The sequence below is a fragment of the Zingiber officinale genome, chromosome 3B (assembly GCF_018446385.1).
Source record: "Zingiber officinale cultivar Zhangliang chromosome 3B, Zo_v1.1, whole genome shotgun sequence".
Classification (NCBI taxonomy): Eukaryota; Viridiplantae; Streptophyta; class Magnoliopsida; order Zingiberales; family Zingiberaceae; genus Zingiber; species Zingiber officinale.
In genome coordinates, this window is record NC_055991.1 from 115,803,930 (window position 1) to 115,821,421 (window position 17,492).

A 17,492-nucleotide genomic window follows, 5' to 3' on the forward strand; every position below is an offset into this window, starting at 1 on the left:
CCCGGCCCGGGTCGGGTCTTGGTGAATATAGTGAGCCATTCAAATTCCCTGCCCGGTGGAAGAGAAGGCGACGTGTGCCCAGTGGGTAAAGCGGCTTCTAGGGTTTCGGTGAGCGGTAAATCAACCGCCCGATCGTTATCATCGGAACCGATCTCTCCTTGAGGTCTTCGATCTCGATCCGGATCTCGCCAGTTGATCATGGGGAGGGGCAGGTTCAAGGCCAAGCCCACCGGCCGTAGAAACTTTTCCACGCCTGAAGAGATGGGTGATGCTCTCTAGTCCCTTTTAGCTTTTCCTTTTCTTGCTTTTGCATGTTCGGATTCTGGCATATTTACTTTGACGATGCGTTAATTCCTCGATGTATTGTTTACTGTTTGCATTTGATCAATTGCTTTATCTGATAGTGGCGTGGCTTAGTGAGGCCATGTGTCTGAATTAGATATTTTCCTTTGATGTTACCCTAATTGGTTTAGGTCAACATAGTATCCGGAAAGTTAGATTGGCAATTAGCAGTTTTTGGTTGTAATAGCGGCTGAGTGATGAATGAGAACGTTTGGTTAAACTTTGAGTTTTCACTTCACTTGTGTTGTATAGCTGACCACTCAAATTGCATACGAGTGCATACAAACTCATTCTATTTTTTATTGTAGAACGTTTTGAAGTAAGTAAAGAAAAATATGCAGTCAGACGTAACAACACGGAACCTAATCATGAGTTCATGTGCTCTCAAAGTAATTTGATTTGATAATTTCTTCTTGGTATCCTGAAAAACAAGTGAGGTTATGCCTTCATAGACATTCTAGTTGTTGCTTGGATAGCCATCTCTTCTCTCTAACAAGTTCTTTCACAGTACTAATGACAACTTTGTTTCACTTTATGAATACTGGTTTAGCTTTATCAAAATTCTAAATTATTTCTGTAAGTATCCAAGACTAGAAGTGAGTTTGAAGTGATTATTTGTGAAGAAATGAATACAATATTGTTTTCTGCAAATGACTTCTTTTTTCTATTTTTTCACATTAATATTTTCCTGAAATAGTGCTAGGAATTTAAATAGATCTGTAGGATCTTCAGTCCTGGCCATTTATTACTATTGTGATGTGCAGTATGTTTTCTTGAATTCCTCATTCCTAATAAAATGTGGTTTGAGTGGATCTGCAACATCACTTAGCTGCTTATCTATTTGTAAAATGTCTTAAACTGGAATTTGAAGAGATCTGTAGTATGCAATTAAGACACTTCCCTTTTATTTGTTGCTTTGCTAAGGATATATTTAGGTTGCCAGTGGGTTCTTTTTGTGTATGCCTGAGATCAGCAATTTTTAGATGTTGTAAGAATCATATAGCTGGAAAAAATATCTTACATATAGTCAAGATTTTGATTGGATGGTTCTGTCTTTTTTTATGGGCTCCAAGCTCCTCTGCATGACATGTTTTATCTATTCAATGAAATTGCAGCTGCTGGCTCCTCTGCTCGTCCTCGCACCTTCAGACAGGTTGGCAGTTATTTATGCTTGTTAAATGAGGAGGATAATGTCTTCTATTTTCTTTGGAAAATCTTGGATATAGCAATTATTTAATTGGTCTCCTTTTGCTTTGCTCATATAATGATAGTTACTGTTACAACGAATTTTTTTCTCCCTATACAATTCTTTTAATGTTATTGCTGATTGATTTTTATGTCAATTTTGCCAGAATGTAGTTCATTTTAATAACTCTGGATAGGCACTCTTTCCTTCTTGTTTTCTCTTCAGATCATATAAAGAGTATGTATAAAGCTATTCACCATGTAGACTGACACTGTAAAAAGATATAAAAGTATGTATCAATCCATTCATTTTTTCCTTTTGCACAGGGCCTTTCTATTCTGTTCTTGTGTCTGTAAGTCCCTTGATTCTAGTTGGAGAAGGATTAGATCAGAAGAGAAACTTAAGAGAAGTGTTTAGAACGATGTGATGGATATAGTGAAAGATGTTTATCTTTCACTGGAGGTCAAGAACCTGATATTTTATTCTATTGTTGATATTTCTTCTTCTTCATTTGTTTTTCCTTTTCTTCTCTTGAACTTGCTTGATCTCCTTTTTGGGAGCCTGGAATCAGTCTTTTATCCTTTTGATTCATTTCCACATTCTTTTCCATGTAAAGCTTATCTGTTAAAGGGAAATTAGTCAACGTTAGTTTGTTACTTACCAATTCCTTCTTGAAAGATACTATGGCTGTCATGAACTCAAAGAGGTCATAAAATGTCCTTCTATGAATTCAGATTAAAATCTCTGGATGATATTTATGATTAATCTGGTCTAAAGTCAACTTCATAACTGTGGGTGTGGTGTGAGAATTATCAAGCAAAGAATTGGGATGGTTGGAAAATGGGTAGACAAAAGGCTCTATACAAAGTAATATTATTGATTGCTATTTGACTTGACTCATAAAGATAAGCACCTAATCAAAATCATCTCTTTTTTTACCAACTGGACACCTTCAAAGAACAAAAAAGCTGAAATATCAATTTGGAAAAAAAAGGAAAATACATGGTTCTGGATTCTTATCTGACCTAACTGGACAACAATTTATTTCAACTTGGAGTTAAATGTTCAACATCTTTGTTAACTATGCTTTATATACTATAAATGGAGAAAGGGCAATTTGTTTTTTTTGTTTTCTGTTTTTTGGTTGAACATTTTGCTAATTGATTGCTAGGCTGTTTGGCTATGATGAAGATAGCTTGTTAGTGAGAATGCCCGGTGCACTGAAATTCTGTTGTATAATTCTGATTGGTTCTGTTGGGTATGAACTATCAAAAAATTTTGAATGATGGGCATACTTTGAAAGAGTTTACTTTTATTGATTCGTAAAGATTTTGTAGACATTTCTCCCAAATCTTGTTTTGTCACTTTATGCATATGGTCGATGGTTTTTTTTAATTTTATTTTCTGGGACTTCAAGGGTCTTTCTCTTGTGCCATTTGTAACTTTTTTGGTTTGATGTAAGGACTAAGGATATTATCATAACTAACCTAGGTTCAAGAGGAAGTTGAAGATAATGAAGATGAGGAATCTGAGGAGGAAAATGAGGACTCTGAAGATGGGACTGAGGTTATAAACCTCTTTCTTGTTGCATATATATTATTTGCCATCCTTGGGTATCCATTATGTTCTTTTTCATATTTTGAATCCTTTTTTCACTGTCATTTTATCTCTTGCAGAAAAAGAAGGGCATTCTTGACATTAGTGAGATTCAAAATCCAAACCTGGTAAAGCCTAAGAATTTGAAAGCTAGAGCAGCTGATGTAAGTGAGAACTGAGAAACTTCTCTTTTTATTTTTCTCTTGTAAATTGTAAAATCATTTACTGTTGATGACATATGCAAACTTTTTCATGTTTGCTCATCTCTATCTTTAAAAATTCATTGTGGCCTATTAATTATATTTCTCTGTGCAAATTTTGTCTTTTTAGATGACCATTTAGTATACTAGCCTTCATACACATAGCTTGTCCACTGTAGGATTTTTATATTTCGTAGTTTATGAAGTGCTATATCGTCATGTTTTCTTGGCTCTTGTCAATCAGTTTTGTAACATTTCATTATTTCTCTTGAAAATTCAATGCAGGTGGAGAGCACCCCTGAACTCTCTCGACGTGAAAGGTATGTTAAGTATTCCTTTTTGTTTCTTTTCAAAGCTTTTTCTGAATTTTCTCCGCACTAGTTCATTTTAGCTTCTATTTTTTTTTATTTCTTATTGCTTCATCTATCTAATTTGTCATCCATGTGTTATTTATAATTAACTAATGTAATGCAAATTGTATCATATCAATTTGTAGCATCGTATCTGAACTAATTAAATAAATGAGGATACAAACTTTCAATATCTTGTAATTACTGGAAAAGTAAGAGCGGTATGTCGTTGATCAGTCACTTACTGCACTGGTTGATTAGCTTGAATGAAATGTAAAGTGGGCAGATTTATGATGGATGCTGACTGTTGATGTGGTTTGGTAAATGAAAAGAGAAAACAGTGAATTTTGTACTTCAAATACTGATTAGCCCTTGTCTAGGTGTCTTATGTACTTTTCCAAGTTGTCAAGTACACAACAAACTTCATAGAAAGACATGAGTTTTTATGATGCTTTTGTTTTAGTTGATCTGGGTTGACTAACAGAAGAGTGTAGGTATGGACATTTTAGCCTGATCTGTTCATTTGGACCACTATCCATTCTGCATCATTCACTTCTCACTTCATCTCCATTGTTGTTTATCCATTTTAACCTTGTGGCTGTCATGAACTTTTACTTCGTATCTCTACTGAAATCTTTAGGCAATAACTAGTGGAGGAAACTTCTATTTGTAATCTCCTATATATTGTTATGTTGGTTCAGCTTGCTGTGGTTTTCCAGTCTATAAGACATATGAGTTCCTGTCTTGCTGTATAGTATAATGATATGTGCATCGAACTTTTTAGGTTCACATTGATGCTTTAACAGTGACATTAAATACGAGTAATCTTTTTCATTTTAATCTAGTTAATGATAATTTCTGCATGCCCTCTGAAAATTCAATAACTTAGCACTCTTCCAATTTTTTAATACAATCATAATCTAGGTTACTATTTTATTTCTATTATTTCATAATGTTAAACCTCAAAGGTCGAAAATTTTTTATTTTTCCATAGTTCTGATGCTACTTTTATCATCAGCTATTAGGAGCTATTTATTATGCTTATTTCCTTGTTTGTTAATAACTCAATATATTACCATCATCAATATTGTCGTGATCTCTTTTTCATAGGGAAGAGATAGAGAAACAAAAAGCTCATGAGCGATACATGAGGTTGCAAGAACAAGGGAAAACTGAACAAGCTCGGAAAGATTTGGGTAAAACCAGACAACCATCTTCCTTTTTATGTCTCTATCTCATGTTTGTTGAAGTGATTCTTTTTATAAGCTTCATGTTTTAGCAGTTGACTTTTGAAAGCCACCTAGGTTCCTCACTTTTTTTACAACAACCATTTAATAAAATGGGACAAACTAGTAAAGTATGTATGATATCTTGAGTTTCTATCGAATCATACAATGTTGTTGGTGGTACTCATGATTGGCATGTTGTTTATTGAACTTACAATCTGTGTGGCTCTGATACATCAAGCATTTAAATATTTGGTCTCTGTTAGTAGTAAAATGCAACATCCACTGTCACAGCTCATTCCTGAAATTTGGTTTGACTTGAAGCTCACAAGGAAAATCTGTCTTTTGTTTGCTTTTGGCTAATACTCTTTTCATGTCACTTCTGATATCTTCAGTGTCCTTGAACTTAGACATGACTATATATTCGAGGGCAACATAGGATTTTGTCACTGGAGAAAATGCTGTGCCATCTGATGGCAATGATAGTGGTTTGGTACTATAAGGATCTGTGCAAAAAAAAAAAAAAGTGTGTTGTTTGAATCTTCTCTAAAAGCATCATTCTCTCTTTAGAACATCAAACTAAGTTGACACATTGCACTGCATACATGCAATTCCTCCCTTGGTCATAATTACAAAAGTCGTCTCAATTAATTTATGATGTTTCACAGAACGTCTTGCATTAATACGACAACAAAGAGCTGAAGCTTCAAAGAAAAGAGAGGAGGAAAAAGCTGGTATGTAATTTCATATGTGAATATCCTTTAACTAAATCTTCTGTCTATATGATTGCTGAAGTTAGATACTCTACATGCAAAATTATAGTGTATCTGGAAAATCCATAATCTTCAAATCATCAATTGGTTTGGTTCGAACCATCTATCCAATTCAACTCAGATATTACCTTTAAGCCATATTTTGTAGAGAGTAAATGCTGTGGGAATGGGCGTGGAGTGCAACTAAGTAGAATGGTTGATGTATTCCTTTGTTTGGTTGCATAATGGTATGGAATGGTATGGAAAGTGGTACTTGCCATTCTTATGCTTGGCGTGCTCTACTGCATTGATGAGCAACTAATTGAGCTAACATCGCCCCTCTTTTTTTTCTATCTTGTATAGTTCAATTCACCCAACCAACTTGACCTGCCTGGTGTTTTTGGCTCATCTAACTGTCCGATCTGTCTGATTTTTTTTTTATCCATCTAGCTCACTTGGTCCATCAGGTTCATCAAGTGAGTATGCTCCATCCGACTCCTTCAGTCAGTATATATCAGGCCTGGTTTGTTCAGTTTTTTTTTACTCTGTTCAACTTGCTTGATCTACCCTATTTTTTCAACACATTTGAACCTCCTGATATATTTGGTTGCCCAGTCAATCTTGTCTATTTGATGAGTCTGTCTGGTCTGCCCGTCTAGCCTGACTTGTCCAGTTCACCAAATCACTTGACGTATGTAATCCCTCTTGTTCATTTTGTCTGCTTGTTGCAGTCCGTCTGATTTGTCTAGTTTGTGTGGTTCAGCTAACTTATTGATTTTCATTTCAGACTTGAAATGAGGAACACATTATTTTCAGTAGAGGTTAAATGCTTCATTCCATCTCTTAGGTACTATTTACTGATGCAGAGGGAAGTTTGATGGAAGGAGAGAAGGAAAGAGGGATGGAGAGTGAAGAAAAAATGGGGGAGAGTGTTTACTTGGTGGAGAAAGGGAAGAGGAGTAGGAGATGGGCAGGGGGAAATTGTCCAAATTACCCCTTTATCTTCAGTATTTGCTTGATAAACCCTAGCTGCACAATTTCAGAGACATGATTTGTCATTGTGACTGGTCTTCCCTTCGCTGTCTGTACCATTTGAATCTTTCCAGTAATCTGCCTAACCTCAGAATGGATGGATTGATGAATGCATTGGACAAAGGTAAGGGTTAACCTCCTACACGCTGCAATTTGATGCCTTAGCAGTTTGCCGGCGAGAGATTGAAACCTTCTAGATAGTGTAGTCTTGGTGGATCTGAGGGAACTGCAGAGATTGCCACTTGAAGTCGCCATTGAGCTCATGAAGATGCAGGAAAAGAGAAGTCATCTACAATCTGTTTTTAGAAGCCACTCAAGGATGAAGATGAATGTTTTTTTTCATCTTTCCACTTCAAATCCCCTCCCTTCCATTGCTTCCACTTGATTTTAGGTGTAAGCAATTGGTGTCTCTATATGATCTCTGTGGTTGAAAGCACATGCGTGATCTTGGCTTCTGAGAATGAATTTGTTCTCTGCAAGTACTCTTTACCCTAAAGCTATTAATACGTTGTATTACTTGTGTCATCTGAGAGTGTTCAATTCAAATATTAGAATAAAATTGTAAAATTGATAATCCTCCATTCCATCTTACCCCTAATTACACATGCCTCATGTAAGAGTTCCATTGCATATTCTTACATCAATATCTACTCAAATTCCAGCCCTTTTAAAAAATTTTGACGAGTTGCATTAAGATGGAAAATTGTTTGAGATGCTTGTCTGATGTATTCACAGATTAAACAATGTACTGCTTCTGTTCACTTTTCATACTGATACCATTCCAATGTACTTGAAATCTACGTCTTAATCTTGCAGCTAAAGAACAGAAGAAGGCCGAAGCACGCAAGTGATAATAATGGACTAGTGTGGTTTCCATCTGCTTGTATTTTCTAGTAAAAACTATGATCTCAAATCATACTTTGCTGCATTAACATTCATTAGATATGCTCTTTAAACAGATTGAAATTTCGACTAAGTAATTTCCACAATTTGGTTTTGTAAACAAACAATACTAAACATTATACTAAAATATCTGCTTCAGTTAGTTTCTTTTGCCAAGATTGTTGGCTTGTCTTTCCAAAGATGGTACGTTGGTTAGCTATTCTTTTCAAAGGTACAAAATACTGCTTTCCAAACTTGGGTGGCTTGCTCAACCGATTTATGGGTGATGTTTTTTTTTTTTTTATGTTCTTTCATTTCAAAGCCCTTATATTGCATCACTTAAATTTATTGCATTAACGGTCATTTAAAATATTATTATTTCTATTCGTGTTTCGATCAACTGGTTGGTGATTCAATGAGAGTTTAATAATTGAGATATTTGGAAAAAAAAAAAGTCCCTGCTTCGGAAACATAACCAATCAAAAGAGAAAAAAATATTTAATTTAGTGGTATAGAGTCAAACTGTTTGTTGAAATGATGTATGGTAATTTGGTCAATAATAATAATTAGAAGAAGAGGTTTGATTTGAAATTGGAACACGTTATACTTAACGTGTCCGGTTTAGATATTTTCCAATATCAAAGATCTTATTTGTATAATTGCTTAAATTTGCATTATTCGATTGCGGGCCGAGCCCCATCTAGTCATGGGCTGGATCACTATATTCTACAGTTGTACGCTCCCCTATCACCAACCCTCTCCGGCGAATGCACCACCCTCACCAGGGCCGAGACGTCCGCCAAGAGTGCGCGATCGGTGACATCTCCCTCGTGCTTGAGCTTGCCGTCCTCATTCGCCATCGCGTCCAAGGTAATCGTGCCTGTGATCCCCAACATCTCATCCGCGCTCTTCGTTAGCATCGCCCACCTCTGCAAGTCTGTTCAACCTCTCCCCAACGTCCTCATTTTTTATGTTAATTTATAAAAAATACGTAGTTAATTAGTTCATTTTCATGTTTGTTATGCTTTAAAGCCACTTATGATGCTGCTTGATTGACAAATCAATAATAGTGCGATGCACAGTTTGAAATTTGGACTACGTTTTCATATTCGTGCTATAGAGAAATCAGTTTACCCTGTTTCAATCTTGATGCCATTTTTTATGTATGAAGAATGGTTTCTTTGTTGATTGTTCTTCTCTTTAACATAGTGTAAGATAAGCTTTTGGTCTACTCGGAATTTTAAGAATGCGTAACTTTTCCCTTGCCGATTCTTTGAAGATGCATTGGTTTGACAACCTGAAAGTACAGTTTCAGATATAAAATTATTGTCTGCTTTATCATCCGGAGTTTAAGGTTGCAGTCATGATGTTATCTGATACCCAAACAACAAGTTGTCTGTTTTCAGTTTTCCTATTATATTATACATTTCAACTTTAGCCCCAATAGTATACATAATGTATGAAAATTACATTATAAAGAAGCAAGTTTAAAGAGGTAGAATGCTTCAAAGAAGCCAATGATTGGAAAACCTTATGCGTCTCTTGTAGATAGCATAGAATGAGTTGGCTCTGTTTAAACTAGTTCCCAAATCATTTCTCAATGCTGCTCTTTTTTTTATGCAATGGGACAAAAATTATTAAGGAAGGAATTTTACATGATACCTTCCTTGGTCCAGTAATTGTACTTAAGCTTTTGCCTTTGATTGCTCCCTTTACTGGATCATGAGCTACCAACTGGTGGCAGAGGATTCATCACTGCTCATGTGCTTATGCCATCATATGCTCTGCAAACTCTGTCTCACCTGTAATGAAGATGATTTCTTGATGTTCATTTGTTCTTTCAATTCCCTGTCAAGATTGACAAACGTACCCTATTGCTTTGTTTTACACCTGACGATGTTAAGAGACTATTGATGGTCAACATGTGTGATACTGATTTTAATTGTAAGCTTAATTTTTGTTTCATTGTTGACATTATGTTTCTTCGTCCCTGCAATGATTGTCATGGTTAAAGCGAACTTTGTAAAAACATGAGGTGACAAACTTATCGAACAGTTGGAGAAAGAAGGCGATGTCAAGCTTTTGTTTTGCTCACTAAATTCTTAATACAAGAAATATTAATACAGTCACCAATATCTTCTTATGCAAATTTTGTCTTGTGGAATTTATATTTTACTAGTGTTCATAGTATTTTCTTGAACTATTTATATGTTTTCTTGATGCTAATAAAGTTGACAGTGAAATTGATGGTCGTAAGGAGTTTGTGCAATGTAAGGGGTCAATGCATGAGAGAATATAGTTGTTTCAGCAAATAGATAGACAGATACTGAAATGAAATTAACCTTATTCTTAACAAATATACTAAGTAAAACATGAAAGATCAGGTTATTGAAAAGCATATGCTGCAAGCAATTAGCTCTCCAGATCGTTCATCTAAGGTGAGCTTATGCATGTGCAAATTGCAATGCTTATTTTGAAAATATTTGGAATTAGTTGTGTTGACATAATTAGTAATATAGTCTTTTTTTAGAGTAATGTATAAAGTTGTTAAGAACTTAACTGATAAAAATGGTCCATAGAAAATATTGTACATTTCCCTTAAAACAAATAACTAATGTATACAAGCTTTATGTTTCGGGGACTATGAATATATAGAATATAGGGTATCTACCCAAAACTTTAAACGTTAATGTGTGAAACTATTAAATTTTATTTAATGGTAGAATCATTTGAGAATATTCTTCAGATATCTTGTTTCAGAAAATAGGGAGATTAATGCCATTTATTAGGATGGATGGAAATGGAGATTAGGGAAGGCAAAATTTAAGCATATTAATTCTTCTAGAGTTTTTTAATCAGTGAGACAGAGAGTTGGGTGAATGAATGACATTTTTTAACTGAAGATGAGCTATTTTATTTGGAAGATACAGAGTAGTCTTAAGGAAGTGAACAAAATAAAAAGCATATCTTGTCTCTTAGCTTTAAATGTTGAAGGCCTCTGTTTAAATGCCTACATAACCCTAGCCCTAGGCAAGTACAAGTTCTGAACTTACCTTAAAAATTTGGTCACAAATATGTTTACACAGAAATGATTAATTTTCATGCTCCATGGTACAACTATTTACAGATCGTTCCCTGCTAAATAGCTGCAGGCTTTTTGGTGTCTTCATCAGCTTGGCTAAACATTGTATTTGCATGCAGCGCCATGAGACATGATTTTCCTACTTCCTTCTGTGAAAAAAAAAGTGTTCTAATAGGAAGGTTCAAAATAATTATGAATTGTCAAGTAATGCTTTGAGAATTATTTTCTATAACACAATGTCAATAAATGCAGACAACTTTGTTTCTATTTAGAATTTCTGGGTGATGTCTTTATTAAATGGCTCATGTTAGTCACATTTAGTTGGTTGATGTTGCAGTTGTTTAATACCTGTTTAGGAGGTATTTTGCTTGTTAAGTTTGGGTTACTCTTTTTTCTCCCCCATCTTGATATATATTTATTTATTCAATTATATGCTTCAACAACCCTCTACCGCAAGAGCACCCAATGAACGTTTCCTAGTATTGAAAATTTTGTCCTATTGAAGAGAGGATTTGAACCCGATATGGCATAAGATGAGTGGATAATTAGTGGGACTAGAATAATACATATTGTGTCCCTCCCTCATGTTATTGATGATCTTGCAAATGACTTTGGATAATCTTTGTTGTGACTACAGTTGACTTCGTTGATGATTTGATGCAGATAATAGACATTGATGAGAGCCTTCAACGACGATTTCATACCACCTCGGTGATCAATTCCAGAGCTTAGCCTTGGTGCAATCTATTATGGGCTTGAGCTTAACCAAGCAGTCCAGGTCCAGGTATATCGATAGACTCGGTTTACCTGTTCGGAGAGACAATTAACAACTGCTTGTACTTCAATGTTATCATCCATATATGTATACACACACTTAGCTTTAATATTTGCTTCTATGAATTTTCTTTTCTGCAAAATGAATTCATGTCATTTCACGTAACACATCCTTGGCCAAACAGAGTCACACAGGCCCCCGTCTCTTTTTTTAAGCGCAGATGCATACATTAGTTGGTGTGCAGCTACAAAAGCGGCCCTCATCAGACGCTGACCCACTTCAAAATTTTCAGTGCCTTCTCTTACATTTGGCCCTTTCCATCCCCTGCTGCTTTAATAAATGTGCTCATGCATCCACTCGACACCCATCAAAACCATAACTCAATGGATTAATAATATGTACTGGCATTTATTAACTAGGGCTACCATTTCTCGCATGGCAATGTGGTCGGGGTCATGCCTGCCCCGTGCATTAAATCCATGCGCGTGAGCATATGTGGAGATGCTGAACATTAATTGATTTTTGGCAATCTAGTGCACTTGTAGGGAGACATATATACACACGTATTCCATCACCTTTACTCTCATCCTTCTCACACCTCAAAAAGCATGTTTGCTTTCCCTTTTTGATGGTAAGTAGGAATTCGCTTGCTCATAATATATAATATTCAGAGAGTTCCTGTTTCAATGAATCATTTATTGTTAAAGGTCACAGACATCCTAATAAAAATCAAACCTTGTATATGATCTCTGTAACCGAATGAGGTATATTGTTAATTGGTAGGCAGTGATCTAATATGAGTTTCAATTTTTTGCAGGTTTAGTTCCTAATTTGTTAAATGTTCTTGTCTTAGAGAAGATGATTAATTTTCCTCCAGTTTTGAAGAAGCATCGTTATGCACTTTTAACTGTTCTTGTCTTGATTACGTACAAAACTACCAATGATGCATAAAAATTGCTATTTTTTGTCATGCACACTGGATAGTTTCTTTCGAACAGCTTGAGGATTGAATTGACATGTTCAATTAGTCTTGTTAAAGTTTGTGATGACTGATGATTGTTATGGTATGGGCATAATTAATAGATAAGAGTAGTATGCCAATTTGTGTTAATTAGGTTTGGATGACCTAACTACGTTGACTGGTGCTCTTTGAGCTTTGCATATGTCTGGAAATGTTGTCAAAAGTATTGATCATACTATTACACTATGTATTTGGCCAATATTGTCTTGCAGCTGGTGTTATTTTCTTGTTGAGTCTTACCTATTTTACACATGTTGACCATCTGAAGGCAACTAGCTGATTACCAAGGCTCAACTACATGAGATTCTTTGAATCAAACTAATTTGCATGCGGTTGAATTAGTCTTGATTGACTAAATGATCATGTTATTTGCTGTGAAAACTCTGTATAACAATAACTTCATAATCTAAACCATTAGACATTATCCTTCTCTATTACCAATATAATACTTTCCACCACACAGTAGTACCTTAGCGTAGGGAGGATGACATGCCATAATAAATAATGTCACCCTTCACACGGCAGCATCAAGATACCCCACACAACAGTCAACTAAAATTAAAAATGCACCCCCTCTCTCACCGTCTCGTTCTCAGTGAGGTAGATATGGCGCTGTTGCTGGTGGCGGTGATGATGATGATCAATGGGATTGGTGACGGGTGGTTTGCTTGAGAGACGAACTTCCAAGTCCATACACAAAACAGTACACTGCATGCATGGGTACGCTGCTCTTGCTCCGCTTTCCCTTCTCTTCTTCTCTCGAGTCCTGAGTTTGTACTGCATATCACCTTTACTGTTTTCTCCTCCATTGATTAATCTCTCCTCTATCTCTTTCCATCTCTTTCTGTCTTTTTGCAGCTAGTTAAGTTTGTGTTGGTGATGGGATTGGTGTCGTCCGACCCCGTAGAATTTCCACCTCCATCTTTTACTTGTCATGCTGATCATATAACGTTCTACTCCTGATAATTTTTTTTAAAAAAATTACTTGATATAATTTTCATTTGTCAATTCATCTAGTGAAAGAAAGCTTGATGGACTGAAAACTTAATAGTTTCATTATGGTATGTAATCATGCCATAAATTTATCACCTTGTCAGTTTTTGACAGTTCGTGTTTGCGTGGGTTTAAACTGGGAAAATTTTGTTGCTCGGGCCTGCTATAAATATTTAACTTTTATTATATTTATTAATAAGCTATTTTATTTTATCTTTGATCATAAGGTCTTTCTACACTACGTTGAATGTATTGAATGTGAGATCAATATACCTACAGATTGTCTCTGAGCCAGATATGCTGGACTGGACTGGACTGGACTGGACGTACTTGCCTCCCAACATATGCCCTACTCAGTTTACTCGTGTGCACCCGGGTGATCTGAGCCTGCAAACTAGAATATATATAATAAAAATATAAAAAAGCAAAATTATAAATTTAATGATATTAATATAAATAATAGAGAAAAATCTTAATAATATAAATCCCTAATCCATCACTAAAAGGTCTAATCATGACACCCTATCTTGGGGCTATGAATTAATAAGATATAATTGTATGGGTGCGTGTTTTCTCTATTATTTAATACATTTAAGTCTTCCTCGAAGATTAATATTCAAGACTTCATAAACTATGGGTTATAAATAAACAAATCTAATTGCTTTTCTAATCCCTTTAAAAGTTGCTTTCATTTTTTTTTTTTTGTCTATTTTGATTAAAAATGATTATTTTTCACAAAAAAAATTTATGTACCTCATCTTTTTTCCTGTAATAAAAACAACTTTGATTTATTAATTGACCAACCTTTCATAATTATAAATTAATTAAATAATCAATAGATAAATATATACTAAAGAGATCCCTCGAGTCAATCCAATCCATTCCCCAAAATAATTAACCCCAAACTCCTGCAATTACTTCTCCCCTTTCTTCTCATTTTCCAATCAAACTCAAACCTCTTCCTTTTTACTGCATTTATTCCCCCACAACAACCTCCTTTATTTAATTATATCCTTATTAAATTTAATGCACAAATTCTTAATTATAACTTAACTCTTCCACCTTCTTCCCTCTTCATTCAATACCCCTCCAAAATCCCAGCAAATGAAATTACTCTTCCACAAAAAGCCAAATCATTAAAAGATGGCAGATAATGTACTTTTTTATATAGACAAATTAAATGAATAGATATCTCAAGTTTTTTTTTAAATTTATTTTTTCTTATAAAGATAGATAACTCTCATCCATTAAATCAGAACAGTTTATATATTTATCAACAATTTGATGTATATACATCTAGTCGAGTCGAGACTGTGACCGATTACTCGAGTTTCGACAGATGGTCTATATGGGCTAACACCCATACACCATCCATCACTTCTTCCTCCACATTTGTTATGACCAGTGAACATACATCTGACCTAGTGTTGCTTATCTGATGCTATTCTTTCTAGTACAAATAAAGCCCCAGCAAAATGAGCCTTGTCTCTTCTCCATCCCTTTTGTACCTTCGATGTATAATTACTTAAAATTAATTCATACATAATTGTATTTATTGCTGGATGTGCTGCTATAAATTGTGTAGAGGAGTAGGTGGAAGCATGCCCACTATAAGAGTCGTCAGGGAGGGAATGCAAAGAAAGAAACAGCACTGCTGCAAAACATCAGCTTCTTTTTCTCTTCTCTTCTTTCTTCTCTGTGTCGTGTGTGTGTGTTTCCAGTTTCCACCATCAGTAAACTGCACCTTCTCATCATCAGCACCATCATCATGGCCTCCTCCAACAGGCACTGGCCCAGCATGTTCAAGTCCAAACCCTGCAGCAACCACCACCACCACCAGTGGCAGCAGCATGACAGTGCCTCCCCTAATTGCCACCCCAAGCCCGCCCCTTACTCCTCAGGTCCTACTTACTTCATTCTTCCATATTTAAAGGGTTATTTCGGGGTTATCGTTTGGGGTTTAGGGTTATTCCGGGTTTGTAGCTAGGGTTATTCCGGGTTTATCGCTATACCCTAAACGCTCTAACGCCGAGACTTTGAATTTGAGTAAATGCGGTCGTTGTTGATGTCGTGGTTTTGTAGGGTTGGAGGAGAGGAGCCCGGAGCCGAAGCCGCGGTGGAACCCTAGGCCGGAGCAGATCCGGATCCTGGAGGCGATCTTCAACTCCGGGCTGGTGAACCCGCCGCGGGAGGAGATCCGCAAGATCCGAGCCCGGTTGCAGGAGTACGGCCAGGTCGGCGACGCCAACGTCTTCTACTGGTTCCAGAACCGCAAGTCCCGCAGCAAGAGCAAGCTCCGCGGCAGCGCCGCCGCCGGCCGCAGTAACCCCCAGCCTGCTCTTCCCTCCACTACCAACGCCCCCTCCTCCACCACCGTCGCAGCGATAACGACCTCCTCCTCCTCCTCCTCCTCCTCGCCGGAGAAATCCAGCCCGGGGTACGGAAAAGCCTTACAAGTCATGCAATTAGCTCCGCCGCCGCCGCCGCCGCCGCCACCTCCTCCTCCACTTCCGACCACGGCCGCTTCATTGATGAATACCCAAACTTATCTGCCACTCGACCTCAGCGGCATAGGAGATCACTTCCTCAACCTTCAGTACTTCACCGGCTTCCACGCCGCCACCGCCGACATCAGCTCCACCGCCCTGTGGGGTGAGCTCTTAGGGCAAACCCCAATCAAGAGTACTGCTGTTCAATTGCACCAACTCTATGGAACTGGACCTTCTTTTACCACTGCTGCTGCCGCCGCCGCCACCACCACCACCACGGCCACAACCACAACCCCTATCACTGAGATACAAGGTAAGTGAGATCGATTCTCAAACAACAATTTCTGCATTTTAAAACTGTTTTTTCCTTCATTGAAAATATTAATGTGCATGAACACCATGACACACCCTGTGTTTTCACTTCAATCTTTCTAGGGTTTTTAGCCACAAGTACCTACAAAATGGGTAGGTGTAGGCAAGTCCCACAACACAGCACAACCTTTCTTTAGTTGCAGAGATTAGGAAGGTGATTGCACGTGCCAAACCTGAAGAAGGGGAGGAAATTAATGGCAGGGGCAGGAGGTTTCGAGTGTTGGGATTTGTCAAAGTTTGATTAACACGACGAGCATGAAAGGCGTGATGACATGAGAGGTGTGATGGATCAGGAGGGGAGTTGTTTGGGTCTTGTCATGGAGATTCTCGAGGGGGTTTAGAATTTACAACCCTCGAAAAGATGGAGGTGAAGAAGAATAAGAGGAAGAAAATATTGGACGTGTGCATGGCATTAATTATATTAATTCACAAAAAATAAATTATAAAATTTTTAAGGTCATTTCAATGATTTTGTGCAAAATATTGATGTTATAGGACTAATAGGAGGAGGAAGATCGACTGTGTTCATCAATGAGGTTGCATTTGAGATAGTGCCCGGGTCGCGGCTGAATGTGAAGGAGGCCTTCGGCGGTGAGGCTTTGCTTCTCGATCACTCCGGCCGCCCGGTGGTCACCAATGAGTTGGGCATCACCGTTCATCCTCTTCAACACGGAGCTTCTTACTATTTGGTTAAATTATACTTTACGAATTGATTAATTCTTCATTGATGCAAATTATTTCAATTAATTAATTGGAGTTAATGTTCTTGTATTTCTATGCAGGCTTGACTTAGGAGACGAGAGAATGAACCTAGTTGATTTATCCAAATGCAACGTGATATATATATTTAGTCTTATGAGCACGAAGCATATATAGTTTGATTGGCTAGTTGATTTTAATTTCCTCGAACTTTTGGGATTAAATATGTAATGTAACGAGGGATTTATATATATGTTATTTTCAATATTTTCTCATAGACAAAACTAGTTGCATGGTGTTATTTATTTCTTGGTGTGGATCACTTAAACCTAGAAAATTAAGCACATAATTAATTTGGCATTTTATTTTAGCAGGAAATAATTAACTACTTAATTAAAAATGGCAAGGGTACTTTGCGCAAGCTCTTTGTACGCAGGTCATACAAGTGCTAGAAGAGTGTACTTGTTGTGTATAATTAGGAAAGATTCATCATTT

The 17,492-nt window shown here is 36.7% G+C and overlaps 2 protein-coding genes and 1 long non-coding RNA gene across 4 annotated transcripts; all 3 read left to right on the forward strand.

The window, feature by feature from the left end:
* The first annotated feature begins 23 nt into the window (after positions 1-23).
* Positions 24-7,729, forward strand: LOC121967363 (28 kDa heat- and acid-stable phosphoprotein-like). Its single transcript, XM_042517529.1, has 8 exons — positions 24-265; positions 1,458-1,495; positions 3,020-3,094; positions 3,205-3,288; positions 3,610-3,644; positions 4,785-4,870; positions 5,569-5,634; positions 7,501-7,729. The coding sequence occupies exons 1-8, from the start codon at positions 199-201 to the stop codon at positions 7,533-7,535; spliced, it is 486 nt and encodes a 161-aa protein (XP_042373463.1). The 5' UTR covers positions 24-198; the 3' UTR covers positions 7,536-7,729.
* LOC121967364 lies at positions 5,648-7,265 on the forward strand. Its single transcript, XR_006107731.1, has 2 exons — positions 5,648-6,808; positions 6,891-7,265. It is a non-coding gene; the product is annotated as an uncharacterized LOC121967364 (long non-coding RNA).
* A 7,189-nt stretch (positions 7,730-14,918) lies between the features above and the next one.
* On the forward strand, positions 14,919-17,212 carry LOC121968541 (WUSCHEL-related homeobox 9-like). 2 transcript variants are annotated; one of them, XM_042518867.1, is made up of 4 exons: positions 14,919-15,338; positions 15,520-16,239; positions 16,794-16,987; positions 17,081-17,212. In XM_042518867.1, exons 1-4 carry the CDS (start codon positions 15,206-15,208, stop codon positions 17,084-17,086), a joined length of 1,053 nt encoding a protein of 350 aa, XP_042374801.1. In that variant the 5' UTR covers positions 14,919-15,205; the 3' UTR covers positions 17,087-17,212. The 2 variants fall into 2 exon arrangements, with proteins under 2 accessions (XP_042374801.1, XP_042374800.1); XM_042518866.1 differs by having other exon boundaries at positions 16,794-17,177.
* The last annotated feature ends 280 nt before the right edge of the window (positions 17,213-17,492 follow it).